Source organism: Alnus glutinosa, chromosome 2 (assembly GCF_958979055.1).
Source record: "Alnus glutinosa chromosome 2, dhAlnGlut1.1, whole genome shotgun sequence".
Taxonomy (NCBI): domain Eukaryota; kingdom Viridiplantae; phylum Streptophyta; class Magnoliopsida; order Fagales; family Betulaceae; genus Alnus; species Alnus glutinosa.
In genome coordinates this window covers 28,578,084-28,597,630 of record NC_084887.1, presented here as the reverse complement: position 1 = coordinate 28,597,630, position 19,547 = coordinate 28,578,084, and the positions used below count along the sequence as shown (strand labels likewise).

At 36.1% G+C, this 19,547-nt stretch overlaps 2 protein-coding genes across 3 annotated transcripts; both read left to right on the top strand.

Annotated features, from left to right (window-relative positions):
- Positions 1-259: 259 nt before the first annotated feature.
- LOC133861234 (uncharacterized) lies at positions 260-7,271 on the top strand. Of its 2 annotated transcripts, none has more exons than XR_009898980.1 (13): positions 260-493; positions 1,041-1,138; positions 1,254-1,340; positions 1,431-1,599; positions 1,683-2,198; positions 2,805-2,947; positions 3,047-3,244; positions 3,401-3,491; positions 3,581-3,749; positions 4,537-4,647; positions 4,893-4,989; positions 6,196-6,470; positions 6,931-7,271. XR_009898980.1 is itself a non-coding variant. In XM_062296974.1 (13 exons), exons 1-12 carry the CDS (start codon positions 296-298, stop codon positions 6,263-6,265), a joined length of 1,947 nt encoding a protein of 648 aa, XP_062152958.1. In that variant the 5' UTR covers positions 260-295; the 3' UTR covers positions 6,266-6,309; positions 6,931-7,271. The 2 variants fall into 2 exon arrangements, 1 of the variants encoding a protein (XP_062152958.1); XM_062296974.1 differs by having other exon boundaries at positions 6,196-6,309.
- A 2,505-nt stretch (positions 7,272-9,776) lies between these two features.
- LOC133859231 (uncharacterized) lies at positions 9,777-18,902 on the top strand. The gene is made up of 9 exons (XM_062294565.1): positions 9,777-10,132; positions 10,247-10,293; positions 10,445-10,547; positions 11,574-11,660; positions 12,412-12,495; positions 17,617-17,670; positions 18,160-18,240; positions 18,418-18,463; positions 18,552-18,902. The coding sequence occupies exons 1-9, from the start codon at positions 9,851-9,853 to the stop codon at positions 18,620-18,622; spliced, it is 855 nt and encodes a 284-aa protein (XP_062150549.1). The 5' UTR covers positions 9,777-9,850; the 3' UTR covers positions 18,623-18,902.
- Positions 18,903-19,547: the final 645 nt, after the last annotated feature.

Here is a 19,547-nt window from a genome sequence, read left to right as displayed (position 1 = left end):
GTAATGAATAGCATTACTCATCCCAAAAATGGCAACGTTTTGGACCGACCAATTTTCAGCGCCCTTCATCACCGCTCCAAAATTCCAAATCGCGGGAATTCATTTTCCCTACATTTTAATTCCTCTTTTAATTTATCGCGTCCCGCCACTGCCAATAACAAATAATAAGAGGGAAAAAACGAAAGCGAACGAAATTCAAAAGAAGTTCAAAAGGCACATTCGCGCCAAGCAACACTCTTTTCTCTCTTAAGACAGCGTAAACAGAAAACAGAAACACTGAAAAGACTTTTCAGCAATGGCCGTTGCTTCCTCGACCTCTGCAACCAAAGTCCCCGCTAAGAAGGAGAAGGAGAGCATGGACACGAAGAAGGGGAGCCAGGTCGTCGACGGCGAGGGTGGTAATGGGAACAAAGCGAAGCGCGCAAAGTGCCCCGGAGTTCGCGTCGTCGGGAACCGAATCTACGATTCTGAGAATGGGAAGACCTGTCACCAGGTGATTCCCGTTTGGATTTTCGAATTCCCTGTTTCTGTTATGTTTGGCTGACGAGAAACCTGAATATTTATTAGCCTTCTTCTCTGTTTGCGATCTAAGGAAAATAACGTCTTTGCTCAATTAAGCCCAGAGGCATTAATTTGTTTTATTGCAAGTAGGGTGTCCCTTTAAGACTTGAATACCCATTTTTGTTCTTTTTGGTTGGTGAGAAAAACGTGGGCAAATGAAAGAAATTAAAATTCCTGAGTCTCAGTTTGTCACACTTAGTTGGCTTTGCAACATGGATTTAAGTTATTGTATAGGAATTCCCCCTTCCCCCTTTGAATTAGAAAAAAAGTTATTGTATGGGAAATGTATACATCGCAAATCCTAGGTTTCAGAATTTTTTTATTTGTGGCCATTTTGAAGATTCATTTCTCTTCTCAGCGACCGAATGGAGTGCTAATGACAATTTGAGTTGATGAACTTTTGATTGGTTGATTTTTTTTTTTTTTTCTCTGTAGAATTTTAATGATTGTTTTCTTATATTTTTGATATAATGGTGAAGTGTCGTCAAAAAACAATGGATTTTACGGCATCATGTAAGAACCTGAAAGTAAACAAGCCTTGTACCATAAGGTTCTGTCACAAATGCCTATTGAACAGGTTAGATTTGATGATAAACTTCTTTTTCTTCTTATTCAAGTCTTAGTTTTGTGGAATAATTGATACTAGTTTTATTTATGCTATTGGCCAATTCATTTGGTTTAATTTAACTTAGATATGGAGAGAAAGCAGAGGAGATGGAGATGTTGGATGACTGGAAATGTCCCAAGTGTAGAGGCATTTGCAATTGCAGTTTCTGCATGTAAGTGTTCGACGATGTGAGCTACCCGTTATTTTTATTTGTTATTGTAAGTATTTTTGTGATTCTGAAAGATAATATTTTTTTTTCTAGGAAGAAAAAAGGTCAGAAACCCACTGGCATACTAGTGCTAACAGCCAAGAATGCTGGGTATTCATCTGTTTTGGAAATGCTGAAAGTCAAAGGTCCTGATAATTTGGGTGAAGAAGAGGTTGTTGAAATTGCAGGTGTCTCGCCGAAAAAGGCGGTTGCTTCAAACAAGGTTTGATGGTGTTTCCTTAGTACCATGCACCAACATTTTAGCTTTTGGTTTGTTTGAATGATGGGGTTTATGTTCCTTCACAGGGACCTGAAGTGGTTTCACCGAGGAAAATGGGAAAGGAAAATTCTTTTGATGGAAAGGCTGATGCTGACTTGAATTCTCAGATGTCGGCAACAGGCTGTAGTGAGAAGAAGTCAAAGAAAACAAAGCGGGGAGGATTGAAGGAAATGTGTAATGGCAGCAGGGATGAAGGTGCTGACCCAAATAGAAGTAGCCTGATAAAACCTATAAGGTCTGAGGAGATCTCTAAAAAAGAAGTTCAAATAAATGGAAAAGATAGCAGTGTCCTCTCCAAGAAGGATGCTAAAACTCAGCAAGATGCAGGAATGTCGAATGCTTTGAAGAATGAGAATGCCCGGGCCAAGCCTAAGAAAGTCCGAATGCCATGGTGTACCATGAATATTGAGAACACAGAATTTGACGCTGACATTCCTATGCCTCAGGGTGCCAACTTGGCGAGCATAGCCGACATTGAGTTACATCCTGAAGATGTTGGACATGCATTACAATTTTTAGAATTTTGTGCCTCTTTTGGAAAGGTAAATTTAACTCTGGTTTTATTAAGACCAAAACTCAAATCTGTGAATCTGCTAATTGATTGCCGTATCTTTGTTTGTCTGTTAATTATATATCAGTTGATTGTGCAATCATTATTCAATATGGACAATTAAACAATTTAGCATCGATTGTTACAGTCATGGTTTTACTACCAAACAACCATAAAATTCTTTTAGGATTTATAAATACCATTCCCAGGTATAGATCAAGCCCCATCCAAGAAGCCTTCAAGAACTTAACAAGAAACCTAATTGAGTGCTGAATTTCTTAAAGATACTGCATCGATTGGTTATTGCAAATTTCCATTTAATGCCAATCTATTTAATGGTCTATGTTCCCATACAAAAATATGCCACTAAGCTTCTTCCTCTACACTGCTGCACTCTTATATTGGCTGTTTCTTTAGGTTGGAGATTGATTTCCTTGTATTGCATGTCAGTTATATATGTGTTTGTATGTACAGGCATATATTTAGATTGGGAAGTTATACACCAACCCAACATATTTTGAACTCATGACTTCATTCTTGGTACCCCCATTTTTTTTTTTTTTTTTTTTTTTTTTTTTTTTTTTTTTAATTTATTTAGGTGCTTGATGTTAAAAAAGGACAAGCTGAATCTTTACTTCAAGAATTAAGATATGGGAGACGTGGGCGGCGAGCTCAATATTCAATGACAGTTCAATTTCATATCCAACTTTTGTCTTTAATACAAAAGGATGCGGGGAAAGAGTATGAATTTTACTTAATAACCCTATATATAAAGTTAACTTCTTTCTTCTTCTTTTTTTGGATGGACTAGTTGATTATCTGCTAGCATTTTCTGTTTAGGTTTCTTTCATCAAGTCCGACAAATGAAAGAAAGTCATGGTGGCCAGCTCTGGGGAAATGCATCTCCGAATCCCAATGTGCGTTGAAAGAACTGCACTTGGATTGCTTTGATAGAGGTGCTGATGAATATGACAACTTAAACTTCTCAATGAAACTTAGAATCATAAATTTTCTTTGTGATGAGGCTCTAGGCACAATGTAAGTAAAAAAGGATTTAATGTGTAAATTATGTTTTTAAATATCTTTTTTCTTTCATTCTTCTTTCTTTTTCTTTTCTCCAATTTTTATATTTTTACATTTTAATTTATAAGCCTAGTTTAGAGTATGATGGGAAATACTTGAATATAAATCTAGAAAATTGAGGAGTTGGATTGATGACCAAAATTCAAAAGTTGTAGAACAAGAGAAGAAAGCAAAAGAAAAGCTTATCGCTGCAAAGGAGAAGGTAATGAAAATAATAAGTCATGCATCTTTCCAAGCTTAGAAATAATGTTCTTTAATTGGTTTCTAATCTGAAACTGGTTTTTGGTATAGGAGAAACGTGTAAAGCAGAAGTTGCGGGATGAGGTGGCCAAAGCTATTATTGCAAAAAATGGTGTTCCTCTTTCTATTTCAGAGCATGAAGCTATTATTTCAAGAATAAAAAGTGATGCTGCTCAAGCTCATGCTGAGATGCTTGATGCTAAGGGCATGGTATCTAAGAGTAAGTTCAGGATTTCCAATTTTTAAAGTTTATCTGATTTTGTGGTGTTCAAGATACTTTCTTTAAAAAAATATTAGTAGGGTTGATCTTTCACTTGTGGAGTTGACGCTGTGAAATCTATACAGGGGAACCTTTCTATATTTGTCTGAGGGTTTACAATATTAAACATATCACCTTCTAATATTATGTTAACGTTTGAGAATCTATTTATTTAATTTAAGCTTTGGTAATTAATAGTTGTCTGACACTTTTCGCATCAACTGGAGAGGAGCCAGTTAATTATACAAGAAGGTATTTTTGTAATTTCACATAGTGAACTGTCATCCAAAAGAAGTTGCTGAAAATGTCTTAGGTGTTAGTATCCTCATTACAAATCCCTGACTAGCCAATGGCTGATCAAATTTTTTCCTTTGCCATATAATATTTGAGAAATAAGAAACAAAAGCAGCGTAGTGCCGATCAAAATATCATGTTTTGACACCGGTTTAGGGAAGTTGCAGGGTGTTTTCACCATACAAACTCAAGTAAAATGTGAAACCAACACATGGGTAGACTGATTAAATATAACCTTAGCAACCTATCTACTGTATTGCAAATTATATTGGTTTGGTAATTGCTTTACTAATTTTTGAAGTTATGTATGTTATATATATATATATATATATATATATATATATATATATATATATATATATATATATATATATATATTTGCATATGTATACTTTTTAAATACTTAGAGAATGTTGTGTTTTTCAAACTATTTTTGACATTTCCTTTCTTATAGAGAGGCCAAGATTTGATGCTATTAGAACAGAGGCTATGTTTTTGGATGTTGATGGTCGTGCATTTTGGAAATTGAAAGGCTATACTGGTGAAAAGGATATTCTACTTCAAGGTTTGTTTTGTTTCTAAATGTCTTAATTTACTTTGTACAAGATCCAGTTAGTGAATCCAGATGTCGTTTTTACACAAAAGTATCAAGGTGTTTTTCCTTGGAGAGTGAGGGCAAAGCACAAATGTCCAGCGCACAAAGCTAGAACCATCTGAGACTATATATCATACCATTAATATCCAAGCAATCAGCAATAATAATTCTACATGATTCCAACATATCTACAACTATCATGTTTCATTGTGCAGATATGGGAACCTGGGATGCAGTGGCGTCTGATGAGAAATGGTTTGTCTATGGTGCTGAACAGAAACAAGCGATTGAGCAGTACTTTTATTCTGTAAGGTAATTGTTATGTACAGTTAAACTTTTGTTTTTATCAAAGCTTTATTTGAGGGTTTGAGTGCTTTTTATCTCACCAGAAGGTATTTATATGAAAGTTCATCAAGGGTGGGAAGGTCTTTAGTAATATAGAAACCCTTTAATCACATATTGATGTGGATATTTTTTCTTGAAACTAATATAAAATTCCCATTTGAAATTCTAGGGAAAGGTTTATAAGCTTGTAGGAAGCTTTTAGAGACATGGGTAACATATTGAAGTGGTTTTGATACTGATGTTATTTAAAGGTTTGTCTGGACAAGGTTTCCCAAATTTTCATAAGCAGATATTTCTTAAGGAAACTCTTAATTATTTTTCCATACATTTTGGTAATGCTTCTTGCAAGTTGTGGCATAGTCCAAGTTGCTTCTTAGTTGATCATAAGCTGTTTCCCTTTTCCCCCCTATTGGGTTGGCCAAGGGGATCTCTGTTCTGTTTGTATATCACAACTTGGTGTTTGTGGGAGCTAAGACAATTACTATTATTTGATTTCCCAGTGCCAAATAAGGAAGAACCTACATGCTAACGAAAAAAATTAGACATTACTCTCCCTGCCCTCGCCAATAGTTTTGTTGGCTTCCAATCATCGTTAAGTTATGTAGAAACAAATTCTGTTATAAAAAGAGATTTTTGGGAGCATGGCTGAAATTGGTTATGTGATGAAGCGAGGGACATAAGCAGATTATAAAGTGAAACTGTAGTTTTGGGCACTTGGTTCTAAATTCATTGGGATCAATCAATAACCTACTGTCAATATCTTTTATGCAATGATGCAATCTCCCTATCATAGACTATTCTTTCTTTCTTTCTTCTTTCTTCTTTCTTTTCTTTTTTCTTTTTAATTGTTTTTTTAAAGGCTAGCTGAGATGCTGTGGTGGAGTTTTCCATATTCCTAGGTCATTGTATGAAATGTCATTACCCAGTGTTGGTCTCGCGTAAGTGAGGTCCTAGGTCATAGTATAAATAATAAATCTATGGAAGTATCTACTGTTGATATTTATGTGGATCTACACTCAGTTGCGACACTAAGGAAAGATAAAAAGTATCTGTATAAAGCGAAAGCATCTAAATGCATCTGTCAGATGCCAAGGATTTGTAATTTATGGTCCCGTTCTTGTTTGGTCTCTGCTGTGCTTCACCATTTTGATGTTTCTTGTGCTTTGCTTGCAGGGGAAAAAGGCCAAGGATTCAAAATGTTGGTCACGCTGTTCCAAGTGGAAATAATGGAGCAAAGATATAGCTGGTGCTTGGATAGTTTGCCACCTATAAATATTAGAACTTGGGGTAATTTTACAAGAACCTCTTTATTTTTGTGATTGTTTATTTCAGGTACTTGGTTGCAAATGGAAGTGAGTTTCTTAAGGTAAATGCAATATCAAAACCTAAAGGGTTTGTGAAATTGTGCTATAAAGGTTCAGTATAATGTTGAAGTGAACTGGATTCAGGTAAGCCAAAGCTGATTTCAATTGTTTCAAAACCTATTGGTTGAGCTTGAATTGAGTGTTGGATGCCTATATTGTTTGTAGCCCGATTGAACTTTGATCATACAAACTTGAGCTGTTCTGTGGAACTCAACCCAAACTATTGATTTGGGTTTTGTAATGCCAGCTACCAACCCAAGCGATTGACAGTGGGTAAAATTAGTGGGGAATGTTCATGCCAGCTATATTCCAAGACACCTTGCATCATGGAAAAGGACTTGACTGTCATCATCATTATCATTTACACTATGATTGTTGCTGTTATTAGAAACTGCATATTGGTTTCAGTTTGTTCTAGAGAAGTTTTCTAGGACAGGTTGATTTGAGAGCTTTTCTTGTAAATTGGGATAGTTTTGTTTAAATGCAAAAAACCTCTTTAGAGGTCAAGACTAAAGACTGACCAAATTTTCTTTTTATGGAGCAGGCAGCTAAGAAGAGAGATTTAGTTTCTGCTGTACTTTGGATCATTCTCTTGCTTCCATTTTTTTGGAGATATAAATGTGTATATCTAAAGGGAAGTGCGAATAGACCATATGAACCAATGGTGGTTTTCTATCATGTTTTGTATCCGGGAATGTTGTATCAGCATGTATGCCTCCCAGTGAAAGTTATGCCCACTTTCGTATTTGTACATCGTCTCTTCTCTTTTTCCTTTTTCCCAAACAGAAATTTGTTGACTATGGGGGGTTTTAGGCTCCCAACTGTACTTGTAAATATGAGCACAATGTGGCATTATGAGACTGATCTGATATATTCTTTCAACCATCTCGTATTCTTATGCTTTTATGATTCTTGTATAGCAGTCTAAATGTTATTGCTCTTTCAAAATTTGCATCCCTATATCATTTGACCAATTCTGATATGTTGGTTGAATTTTTTTTCCCATGTAATTTTGAAATATTTAGAAAAGTAAAGAAGTGAAAAAATTTATTTTACCTGTACATTTCTTAATTTTTTTTTTTTTTTTTTCTTTTCCCATTTACTTCTTTCTAAAGGAATAGAGGAAGACGGTGAAAGAGTCTTGGCAATTTGGGTTAATGGGTCGGGTTCGTGTCGACCAATTGACTCGCTTACACAATTGGGTCCAATACAAACCCGACTCGATTATTAATCGGGTTAAAACATGTAACCGAACATGATCTGATTTTGAATTGGGTTCCACGACACGAACCCGAAGAACCCAATTACTTAAAGGGTCGTGCTAGACGGACGGAGTATGGAGTTGACAAACGGGTTCAGGTGTTTCCGTGTTTAAGAGCCAAGAGCCAAGATCCAACATATGTATTATATAGAATATTAGAAGCGGCAGCCAAACCGTGTTATAATTGTGCTCGCGGGTCAACTCGCAGGTTGACTCTCTAGACACGATTATAATTGAGTTGACTTGATTATGATTCTAATTCGATTAGTTCAAATTCAAACACTGTATCTTTGTGTCGGGTTCACAGGTTGTGTCAAAAATTGCCAACTCCAAAAAGACTATCGGAAATTTTTGCAACGATTGAGGGATTAAATTGATGAGTGTGCTTCCATTGCAGTGGAGATTTTTTTATTTTTTATTTTTTGGAAAAATTGCACCGTTGGTCCCTGTGGTTTAAAAAGTTCATGAGAGATCCTTGTGGTATGCAATAATTACGTTTTACTCCCTATGTCGATTTTCCGTCCACAATTTTGACGGAATCTGTTAGCCCTACACGTCAGCGACACGTGTCACCATCTTATTGGCGACACGTGTCACCATCTTATTAGCGACACGTGTCCATCTTAACAAAAAAAATAAAAATTTATTAAAAAATAAATAAAAATACTTATTTTTTAAAAAAATTAAAATTAAAAAAAAAAACAAAAAAGAAAAAACAAAAAAAAAAAAGAAAAAACAAAAATGGGAAAGGGGGTGGCGCGCGGCCACCCCCAGAGGCCGCCGGGGATGGCGCATGGCCACCCTGAGTGGCTGGGGGTGGCGCGTGGCCACCCCCAGGCCATTGGGGGTTCTTCTAGGGGTGTCCCGATGGACACCCCCGGCCACTGGGGTGGCCGAAGGTGGTCCGAAGGCCACCCCCAATGGCCTGGGGGTGGCCGCACGCCACCCCCATTGGCCAAGCCACCCCCTTTTTCATTTTTGTTTTTTCATTTTTTTTTTTTTGTTTTTGAATTTTAATTTTTTTAAAAAAATAAGTATTTTTATTTATTTTTTAATAAATTTTTATTTTTTTATTAAGATTGGACATGTCAGCGCCACGTGTCACCAATAAGATGACGACACGTGGCGTTGATATGACATTTGACGGAATCTGTTAAAAATTTAACAGAATTTGACGTCAGGGATCGATTTGTAATTATTATATACCACATGGATCTCTCATGAACTTTTTAAATCATAGGGAGTGAAAAATAATTATGGCATAACACAGGGACCAACGGTGCAATTTTTCCTTTTTTTTTGGGTCATTAAGAAATAAAACAAAGAAGAGAAACTATTTTTAAAAATAGGGATAATTGCATCGTTAGTCTCTGTGGTATACCATAATTATTTTTTACTCCATATGGTTTAAAAAGTTCATGGGAGGTTCTCGTGATATGCAATAATTACAAATCGATCCCTGGCGTCAAATTCTGTTAAAATTTTTAACAGATTCTGTCAAATGCTACGTCAGCGACACGTGTCGCCAATAAGATGGCGACACGTGTCCACCGTAATAAAAATATATAAATTAATTAAAAAATAAATAAAAATACTTATTCTTTTTAAAAAAAAAAACAAAAAAAAAAAAAGCTGAAGGAGCCGGCCACCCCCAAGCCACAGGGGGTGGCCATCTCCAGGCCACTAGGGGTGGCCGCACGCCACCCCCAGACAACTCTGGGGTGGCGCGCGGCCACCCCGAGTGGCCAGGGGTGGCTGACCCCTTCAGCTTTTTTTTTTTTGAATTTTTTTTTTAAAAATAAGTATTTTTATTTTTTTAAAAAAATTTATATTTTTTTATTACGGTGGACACTTGTCGCCAACTTATTGGCGACATGTGGCATTTGACGGAATCTGTTAAAAATTTTAATAGAATTTGACGCCAGAGATCGATTTGTAATGATTGCATATCACGAGGACCTCCCATGAACTTTTTAAACCATAGGGAGTGAAAAATAATTATGGTATACCACAGGGACCAACGGTACAATTATCCCTTAAAAATATTTTAAAAGGGATATAAAAATTGGAGAAAACATGAGGACACGTCATCTAGAATTTGGCGGTAGAGAACTGCCCAACTGCTTCTGGTCCTGAAACTGTATCCACATGCTCTCCTTTCTAGTCTATCGGAGAGACTCAAAGCACTGCTCTGCGAGACAAAATGAAAACAATATCAGCGCCCAGAGGAGGAACCATCCTCTGCTCCCACACCAACCACTTCACTCTCTGCAACCGCCTTTGCTTTCTCTCTCTCCATCCCAGCTGCCCACCGCGACCTCCTAGTCTCCACCTCACACGAGCAAGCCGCTTCCTCCCCCACTCCACACCCATTTCTCCCATAACGCACCGTTTCGTCCTCCGCGCCGCCGAGTCAACCCCGCCCGCCTCAATCTCCCCCGCCGACAAAACCATCGCCACCGACGACGAATTCTCGCTCGCTAAGGTACCGGCACGCCTAGTATTGAAGTGGATGAGTTTGCAAAGTCTATATAAATGTGGAATTACTATTTCACAATCACTGTAAAGTTAATAAGGGTTTGTGACTGATTGTTTGCAGGTTTCATTTGGAACAATTGGCCTAGGTGTTGGGGTTACACTCTTGTCGTGAGTGATTTATATATAGTCTTTGAGAAATACCATGTTTTTTTTTTTTTTTTACAACATTTTTAAACTCTAATAACACAGTCGTTCAGTGCCATTCTATATGAAGGTGGATTGCTCTGAATTTATGTATTGGTTTGTTTGCAATCTATAGGTATGGGTTTGGGGCTTACTTTAATATCCTCCCGGGATCTGAGTGGTCAGCAATAATGCTAACATATGGCTTCCCTCTTGCAATTATTGGCATGGCTCTCAAGGTAAATTGATTTTTTTTTTGGTCCTGGGATGGTCATTGCATATGTAACTATTTGACTGCTTTGACCGTTAGAAATAGCATATCAGCTACGTTTTAGCTGCTGAATAGTTCAAAATCAAGTTCTACTCTCATAAGAGTACTCAACTTTTACTTTCTCTTCTTAATGCCATTGAAAAAAAAAAAAAAAGCTTAGAGAAACTTGTGGAATTCATTTAGGGAACATCAATGATAAGCGTATTATATCTTTAGCCCTATAAACCAATGAGGACATCCTAGAATTTTATATCTGTGCACGAAGGCTCATTGAAAACATGATTGAATTTTAGTATTTGAGGCTAAAAAAAGAAAAAGAAAAAAAGACACAGAAGTTCCTACCAAAATTCAATTGGAGCTGCTGCCCACAATCCTTATGGGGTATGAGCACCCAATCTTGCAAAACATGGACTGGTAACTTACTCTAGAAGGAAACAACATTAAAAAGGTGGGATTGGTCTGCCATTGAACAGTTACTAATAATCCTACGCTGAAGGTGATACTTTTCAGGAAGGGGATTGTAATATATTTAGGATCTTGTTCCACCATTGATTTTCAGCCAATGATCTTAATGTTACTTTTTCGGCATAACTCCGGATAGATCAAAATGCCATTCTGCATTCCTACTTACCAAAAAGCCATTCTCGATTCCCTTATTTATTTAACAAAGTTCTATAAGAAATGCTAAGTGCAGTTTTAATTGCCACGTAAAGGGGGAAAAAGTGTAGCAGCCACAGTGATTTGATCATTTTTATGTTGCATAATTTAATTTCTCCACTTGATATTACCTTGATTTGTATTGTTAAAACTACATATCTCTCAAAGAAAAATAAAAAATAAAATCTATATAGTCTGCTTGAATCCCTTTGAAGGATGAAGTTATGATAATTTCTTATGTATTAAAATTTCAGCACATTTTTTAATTAATAGTGATGAGAATCACTTGACGTGTCTTTCTGTCTGCATCATAGATAGCCTTTTGACCATTTTGCAGTATGCGGAACTGAAACCAGTCCCATGCTTGACTTACTCAGATGCTCTAAACTTGAGAGAAACATGTGCCACTCCAATCCTTAAGCAGGTACTTTAATTAAATCAGCTCACTCTTCTTAGCTTATACAGAATCTTAGCAAATAATGCTGCTCACAAGGTTCTCCTATATCTGTTGTAACTTGTAACTGTTCTTTTCTCAGTTTCAGAATTGAATAATGTCAAGAACATTTCCAACAGTTAAAAGCTTGATTTGTTTTTTTCCCTTTTTAATCTTTTGTTCCTTGTATGTACTCATAGCAACATGTTTTTGATTTTTCTTTTTGGGGAGGGTGGAATATCAAAGCCACATGTTTTGTGATTTCTATATCTTTTGAATATAAGGCGATTGCAATGAATATACCCCCAACATGTTGTCTTGATGCTGACTGAGAAAAAATTGAAAAGAGAATGAGAAAAAAAGAAAGGAATAAGGGTCTTGATGACAATGATTTTTTTGCACATAAGAAGCGTGAAAATATGTCATCTTGGGAAAATAGTCTTTTTGAACATAAGCTTCAAGATGATGTCCCTTTGAGACCCTTTGATCACTCAATTTTCAGTGAATTTCTGTCTTTAATGATCTTGTGGTGTATATCTGCATCAAGCACATCATTACTAAGCCTTAACTTGTCCCATTTTGTACTAACCTTATAGTCAAACATGTTTGAGTCTGTACTGATTACTCCATGTCATTACTTGATATATGTCACTTGTATCCAAAGTGAAAATTTATACTATATTCTGATTGAGCTTGCCCAAATAATTTTATCTATGGTTTGCCTTTTTTGAATATTTAATAGGTCAGAAATGATGTTATAAGATATCGCTATGGGGATGAGCAGCATTTGGATGAGGCATTGAAACGGATTTTTCAGTATGGTCAAGTATGTTCTCTAATATCATTTTTACTACGCAATTTGTGTTTGTGATTAATCCTTTGCCAACGTAAAAATATTTTAAAATCCCCTGGTACATATAACTTTTTCTTATTCACCCTTGAAAATTTCCATATTGATAAACTACCAAGGCCATTTTTCTCTCCTGTTGCTTCAAGCTCCTTGATCATTTCCTGCCTGAACCTTAAAAAGGAATCAAGAGTACTGTTCTGTTGTCAATCCTGCTTTTACTCTTACTCATCCTTGACATATGAGAAGACATATTTTTAGGTAATATCTGATGAAGCATCTCACACATGCTCCAGTAAAAAGTGAGATATAGAGACAAATTATATGAAAACTATTGTCTAGTGCTTCATTTGATAACACATTTAAATAGCTGTTCACAAACTTCTTGATTTGGACTGGCTGCTTTAAATATGAATAAAGCAAATTGAGACAAAACTGTAAATGCTCTGGGGCACTTAAAATCAATTGCCCTATATGTGATAGAGGAGGGAGAAAGCAATGATTGTATCTCAATATAAGGATCTGAAGCCTCTCATGAGAAGATGAGTCACATCTGAAGCAACCTTGCCTAGAAATGGAGAATAACTTGCAACCTCAAATTTTGAACAGTACGTTGCATTCATATGTGGAACATGAAGTTGAGCTATATCATAAAGCCCTTTAAAAATATCAAAATTTGCTGTCAATATGTTGTACTAGATAATAAGGGTGTGCGGGCAGGTTTCCCAAATATGAGCTTCATAATTTCCAGCATTCAGTTGGAATTGTAAGAAGACTCAAAAAATCATGGATCAAGTACAGTGTCATGTTATCAATGTACATTCTTTGATCTCTTGATATCAGTCGAGAACTAATTGTCTATAATACTTGAAAAATGAGAAGTAACTATGGCATATTTTTTTCTCCTTTTTATTGGGCTTCTGTCTCCTTGATCTATAAAATCTGTTAAAAAGTTCTACTTTTGGTGTTAGGAACATCATTGCTCAAGCTAGTTTGGTTAGCTAGAGCTGCTCTAGAAGTGATGCAACCATAATAAAAAGTGTGGCACTACCAAGTACAAAATGCATGATTATCATAAATGACGAAAGTTTGTAGACATAGTCAGTTTTTAGCGGGCCTTTAACCCAAGGTTTTGTCACCAGTGAATGGTTCTGCCATTTGTTCAGGTGGTTGTTAACCAGCGATCTGTAGTTGGACTACATCTATGTTTGCAGCTTGTTTAATGCCCTGTGGAAAATCTGTTCTTGGTCACTTTACCAATGGTTTGTTTATGCATTTTGTAAACGTGTTGGTTGGAATTATACTTACTTTATATAGTATTGAGATTTTTGAGTAGTTAAATACTCCTCATGGGTCGAATTGTTCTTCTTTTCTTCCTGTTGTATACTATTGGTGAATTTTTGTATTGTTTATTTTTTTCTTTGGTAAGTAATGTTATAAGCAAAATAAAAAAATATATACAACAATGCTCAACGCAAGCAGTGGGGTCCCTGATCCCTTTTGCATCGTAGAAACTTGCCCCTCATTCATGGGAGGCCAACAACCTGGAGTTGTCTCACAAACCTAGAGATTAGGCTCTCCTAAAACACAAGCTACAATAAAAAGTACAATAAAACAGCTCAAGCACACAAGTACATTCAGCAAGCCCAATTACTCTCACAGCTTGAGAGTTTAGTTAAACTATGGAGGTTTGCTCAATTCTTTCCCTTCCAGTCCCACTTTGGTGCCTTTGAAAGAGTCTTTCCCCATCTTTCCTTTTGTTGTCCTCCAGAGAACACACATCTTTTCCAGAATGCTTAAATTCCACCTGTCCAGAAGAGCTCAAACCCTCTTTCACTTGGCAGGAAGATAGAACATCAAACATATTACTACTGCCACCATTTGTTTGAGGATTATTATCATCTTTTACACTGTCTTTACTCGTCAGGTTTTCAGTGTCAGCAAACTCAGTATCAAAACATCTTTGGGTGTAAGTTTTTGGTCTATGGTTGAGTCAATGCATTTTTGGAGCTGAAAGAGTGAAAAACAAAGAAATTGGAACAAGATCAGTTTTGTTTGAACAAGATTCTATGCTAAGTTCCAGAATGGTTCGGTTGCTGTCCTGGTTGTATCCTGATGGAATAGAGGATCAAAAGTAGTTTCAGACAGCTCCATTTGCAAATTCGTTCGATGTCTGTTCAAACGAGAGGATCACATAATGCTTCGGTCGGAATGTCATTCGAAGTTTGTTCGAATGCCACATGTTCAAAAGTGTGAGACTATAGATCTCGTTTAAACGAAATTGCGGCAGATTGTGAAAGTTCTAGCTGACTTAGTCTAAAAAGTTGTGTTTTCTCCCATATATAAGCCTCACATACCACAACTTCCATACATCAAGAGAAGCATTATTCCTTTGTTGTGAGAGAAGTTTTATCGTTGTTCTTGAGCCTAAACAGATTATAAACTTCTCATAGTTTCTTCTTTGCCAAATCAAGCCACATAATAGAATGCAGCTACCGGAAATCCGGTTTTGGAGCGGACGAGGTTCGTTAATGAATGTGATCCATATAGAAGAAGACTAGAGGTTATGGACTCATTGCGGTGGGAGGTGAACATGTCGTTTACTGTGGTTATGAGATTGGGTCTTTAGAGTTACAAAGGTTTTGTAAATAGAACAATTTGCAACTTAAGTCTTCTATAATATATGCCTTTGGAGTTGGCTGGCCTTCAGAGTGGTTTTATTTTTGAAGATTTCTTTAAAAGGTTTTCACTTCGTTATCAAATTCTTTGTGTTGATTTTTTTTACTGCTTTCTTGATTTTGGTATTGATATCTGTGATGGTTGGATTGAAAGTTGATAACTTTATTAATCTTCATTGTTGTAAAGATTAACATATTCACTCTTTGTTACAACTTGGGGTCTAAATCGTATTTTTTCAACTCTCAACCTCAGTAGGATTTGTCTCTACTGCTTTCTGCTTTCTTTTCCACTCAGTATTGTCTAGCATTTGTCTTGTCTTTATTTTCCCTCCACTCTTGCTTAGGTTGGTCTTATTTTGCTCTTGTTGGATGCAAACTAGCATTTGTAAAGCTTTTTTTAAGAAGTATTCCCGAAGGACTTGCAGCTTCCGCATTTGGGAGGTCACTGTGGCATTTCAACACCAACTTCAGCAACTTTACCATTACCCAGGTTCAGCTTCATGGATATAGGAATCTCCTGGTCTGCTTCAATCTCAACACGGATGTGAGCAAAATTGACCCTACTCCTGGTAGAGTGGGTTCCCTATATTGATGCCAATGTAACTTAGTCTCTCATCCCACGGTAGTCCAATAGGAGCATCATACAATTTAAACCAAACCGGGATCTTTGTAAAGGTGCACGTCTTCTATATGGTACCTGGTTGCCGTTTCTTAACAATTAAGAGTTTACTAGCAATGTAGTATGACCCCTCACTAAGAATTTTCCCCATTGCTTCCCCATACCGAGCCACATGTAAAAACACTATCTAACAGTAAAACATCAACAACATCTTGGTAAAATCTAGGGAGTAATAATTGGGAGGACAAACAATTTTTTATTTTTTTTTGCTATTGGAACTTTTGTAATATTTTTCAAATCTCTGGGGCCCAGTGCCATGTCTTCAATTGTCAGTCTGTAAATATAATAAGGATCTGGCCACTACTTTAATCCTGTGGGACTTTTGGTGCTGGGGTCTACCTCAGAATCTGCCCTTGCCTGCAAAAGGGACAATGCCTTCAAAAGGAGCAACTTGCCCTGCTGATTTGAGTTGTTGCAACCTTTTATGTCTCTTTAGCATTTTTATTGTTTTGTTTGGGGGGGGGGGGGGGGGGGGGGGGGGGGGGGGGGGGGGGTGCATGTAAATGAAAGAGTATATGGCAGAAGATGTGCTTAATTTATAGGTACATTATTTATGTGCACAATGTGCTTGTGTTTGGGGTATTTTATTTTACTATCATTTTTTGTCCACGTGAAGCACATAAGCATGACTTTTGGTCGTAAACTGAAGAAGACATTGTTATGAGTTGCTCAAAATTTTAATAGGTGTCCTCGATGTTATATATTAAATTCTAGCTAAAGTTTACATACATGTGAAAGTTATCAAATTGACTTATCCAACAAAAAAGAAGAAGAGAGAAAGTTATCAAATTGGTTTTCCTTTTTCTTTTATTCTTTTTCTTCTGTTCAGTTTGGCCAGGTTAACATCAATGAGCATTTTTGCTTTTCACATTCAACTATAATTTTACAGATAGCTTGGCTATCAAAAGAGACAAAAAGAAAAAGAAAGAATATATAAGGAGATTTTCCTGAAGAAAAAGAAAGTCTGCATTCATAATGATATTATTGAAAGAATATTAAATAAGGCAAAAAAGAAAACCCTGGTTTATGTAGAAATGTCTCACCTTTTGTTGTTGTTGTTGTTGTTGTTGGATTTTTTTTATTTTTTATTTTTATTGAAATTTAGATTCTCTAATTTAAGTAGGAACATGTTGTTCAAGTAGTACATCTTCTTTTTTTCTTTTCCCTTTTTGCCTTTTTCATTTATTTAAAGAAAAATTGTGTATTCGATGAAATATTAGGGATGCAACTGATATGAAATAGAATGAGCATTAGAGGAAACTCTAGTTTAAGTGGGACCAAAGTTACCAAACTAACTCATAAAATATAAGAAGTGGGGACCAAGCTCTAGTTTTCTTTTTCCCTGCAATGGAATCTTTTTACTTGCAAGGGGAAAAAGGAACTCATGTGAAGTATAAGTGTTATTTTCATTTTTTTGCGTGTCCAATTAATTAGGCACATGAAACATAAAAAGTGGCATAAAAGCCTTAGTTTAAGTGGAGGCCACTAAGAAATCATAATTTTGGTGAGGCACATTAATTTGGATATCTTGGTAATTAGATATTTTGTCCAGTGAATGTTTGACTACTATTCATGCTTTTATACGTGGGATAAACTGTGTCTGGGAATATGTCAAAATCTTTGCACGCTTGTGGGCGAAGTGGGTTGGTGTCTTGTGTAGTTGTGTGGGTGTCACGGATTTTCTACTTGGTCCTTAACCCGTAGATATGCTTTGACATCAGTTTTTTCTGCTGTATTTCACAGGGTGGAGGAATTCCACGGAGGAGTGCTCCTATTCTACAAACGATTCGTGAAGAAGTATGCTTCCTTGACTTGATTTACTTATTTATTTTGTAAGAACTTATGAATGTTCTGCCATACACAAAAATGTCGAACTAAATCAATGTCATTGGTGGCTACTTATTTAGTCATTAGCATTTATTCTTCAGTTTAGGAACTTGTACACTTCAAGATGAGTTTTCCTATCATGCGCAAGAGAAGGTTTTTCAACCTTTGCTTGCCCAGTTATATTTAGGCATTGTGCATTTATATAGAAATCTTGAGCCTTCAGTTGTCAGAGGTCCTCAAATTTTGATATCGATCTCTTGCGTATTCAACTACTAGCTTCTCTAGAACTTATTCCACGTCTATCTGTTATGCACCGTGTTGTTCGAGACTGTTTGTCGTTTGACAGGAGCCTTGCTTACCGATAGTTTTTCTAGATAATGTTTTTGTTTGATTGGCCGGTATCTGTGTGTGATGACTAGTACCCACTTTCTGCTGCCTTATTTTTCTACAATATCTTAGGTCACAGAAGATGGTAAATACTGTTTAATCCTGGTGTTTGAAGCCAAAGCTCTGCAGTTGTCAGATTTTGAGAAAAGACAGGTAAAATAATTCTATGAGCTTGCGGGATTTTTTTTTTTTTTTTGTTGTTGTTATGTGTGCGTATATATGTGAATCATGAAAATCATTTAATGATAAACACTTCATAATTTTGTTTGTAATCTTAATGCAAGAATATAAATGCATACTAATTTCTTCATTTTCAATTATGAGTTATAGGCAAAATTTGCTTCATTCTTCGGACCGGGGATCACAGCCGAAGTTGGTAAGCATTTCATGTATTTAAATGACAATCTTAAAAGGGCTGAAAAGCACAAACCTAATTAGTAATATAAACTTAATTGTGCATGCAGGAAAGAGTGGGAATGATGTATATGAAGTCCGACTTATTTCCAACACCAACCCCAATGCATCGATCTCCTAATTAATGCAGTGTATATGATGGATTTTAATCTAATTCTGCTATCTGGTTTGCCTTCACAAGTCCCTTGTAAAGTTTTGTATAATGTTTAGAATCAGCTGGGGTAACATTATTATAACAAAATCAAATTTTTGAAGAGAGGAAAATATACAAAAGCAGCTGGGGAGATGGATGACTGCCTGACTGGAGCCTCCAACTGCCTACTGTTGTGGTAATTTTGTGGATGCATATATTCACACACTACACGCGTTTAACAAATATATAAGACTCGTGATTCAGGCTATATATATCCTCATTATTTACTTTTTCCCTTCCCTGACGAATCTCTAGTGTAGCCGAGGGTAAGACGTTGATGGAAGTTGGGAATTAAAGAGGTAAAAGTGAAAGAAAAAAAAAGGACTTGGGACTTTGGGAGTTGTATTCATTTCGGACGGGGATTCACAACAATTAGTCACCCAAATTGCTTTTGATAGTTATTGTGAGAGAATCTATATGTAATTCAATTGCCTAAATAAATTTTGTATTGTCCGGCTATCTATCTGGACAGTTAAGTCTCACAAGAGCTCTTTCATAATAATTGCTTAAATTGTTAGCAATTTGATCAATTAATTGGCGTGATCCCAATCCTAGTTTAAGGGTGCGTTAGACATTACAATTTTGTAGACAAAAAGTGCAATTTTAAATTAAATCGCAAAAAATGAATCGTTTGGAATTGTGTTTTTAAAAAATTGTAATTTAAAGACATAGAAAATCTTTTTATCTTTTTTTTTTTTTTTTTTTTTCATATTGCAGGCAAGTGGATACTTTTTTGAAAATGAACAATTTTAAAGGCTAAACAACGATTTTAAAGGTCAAACTGCGATTTTGCTAAATGCTTAACTGTGTTTTAAAAAGAACATTTTTAAATCACGTATTTTTAAATCGTTAT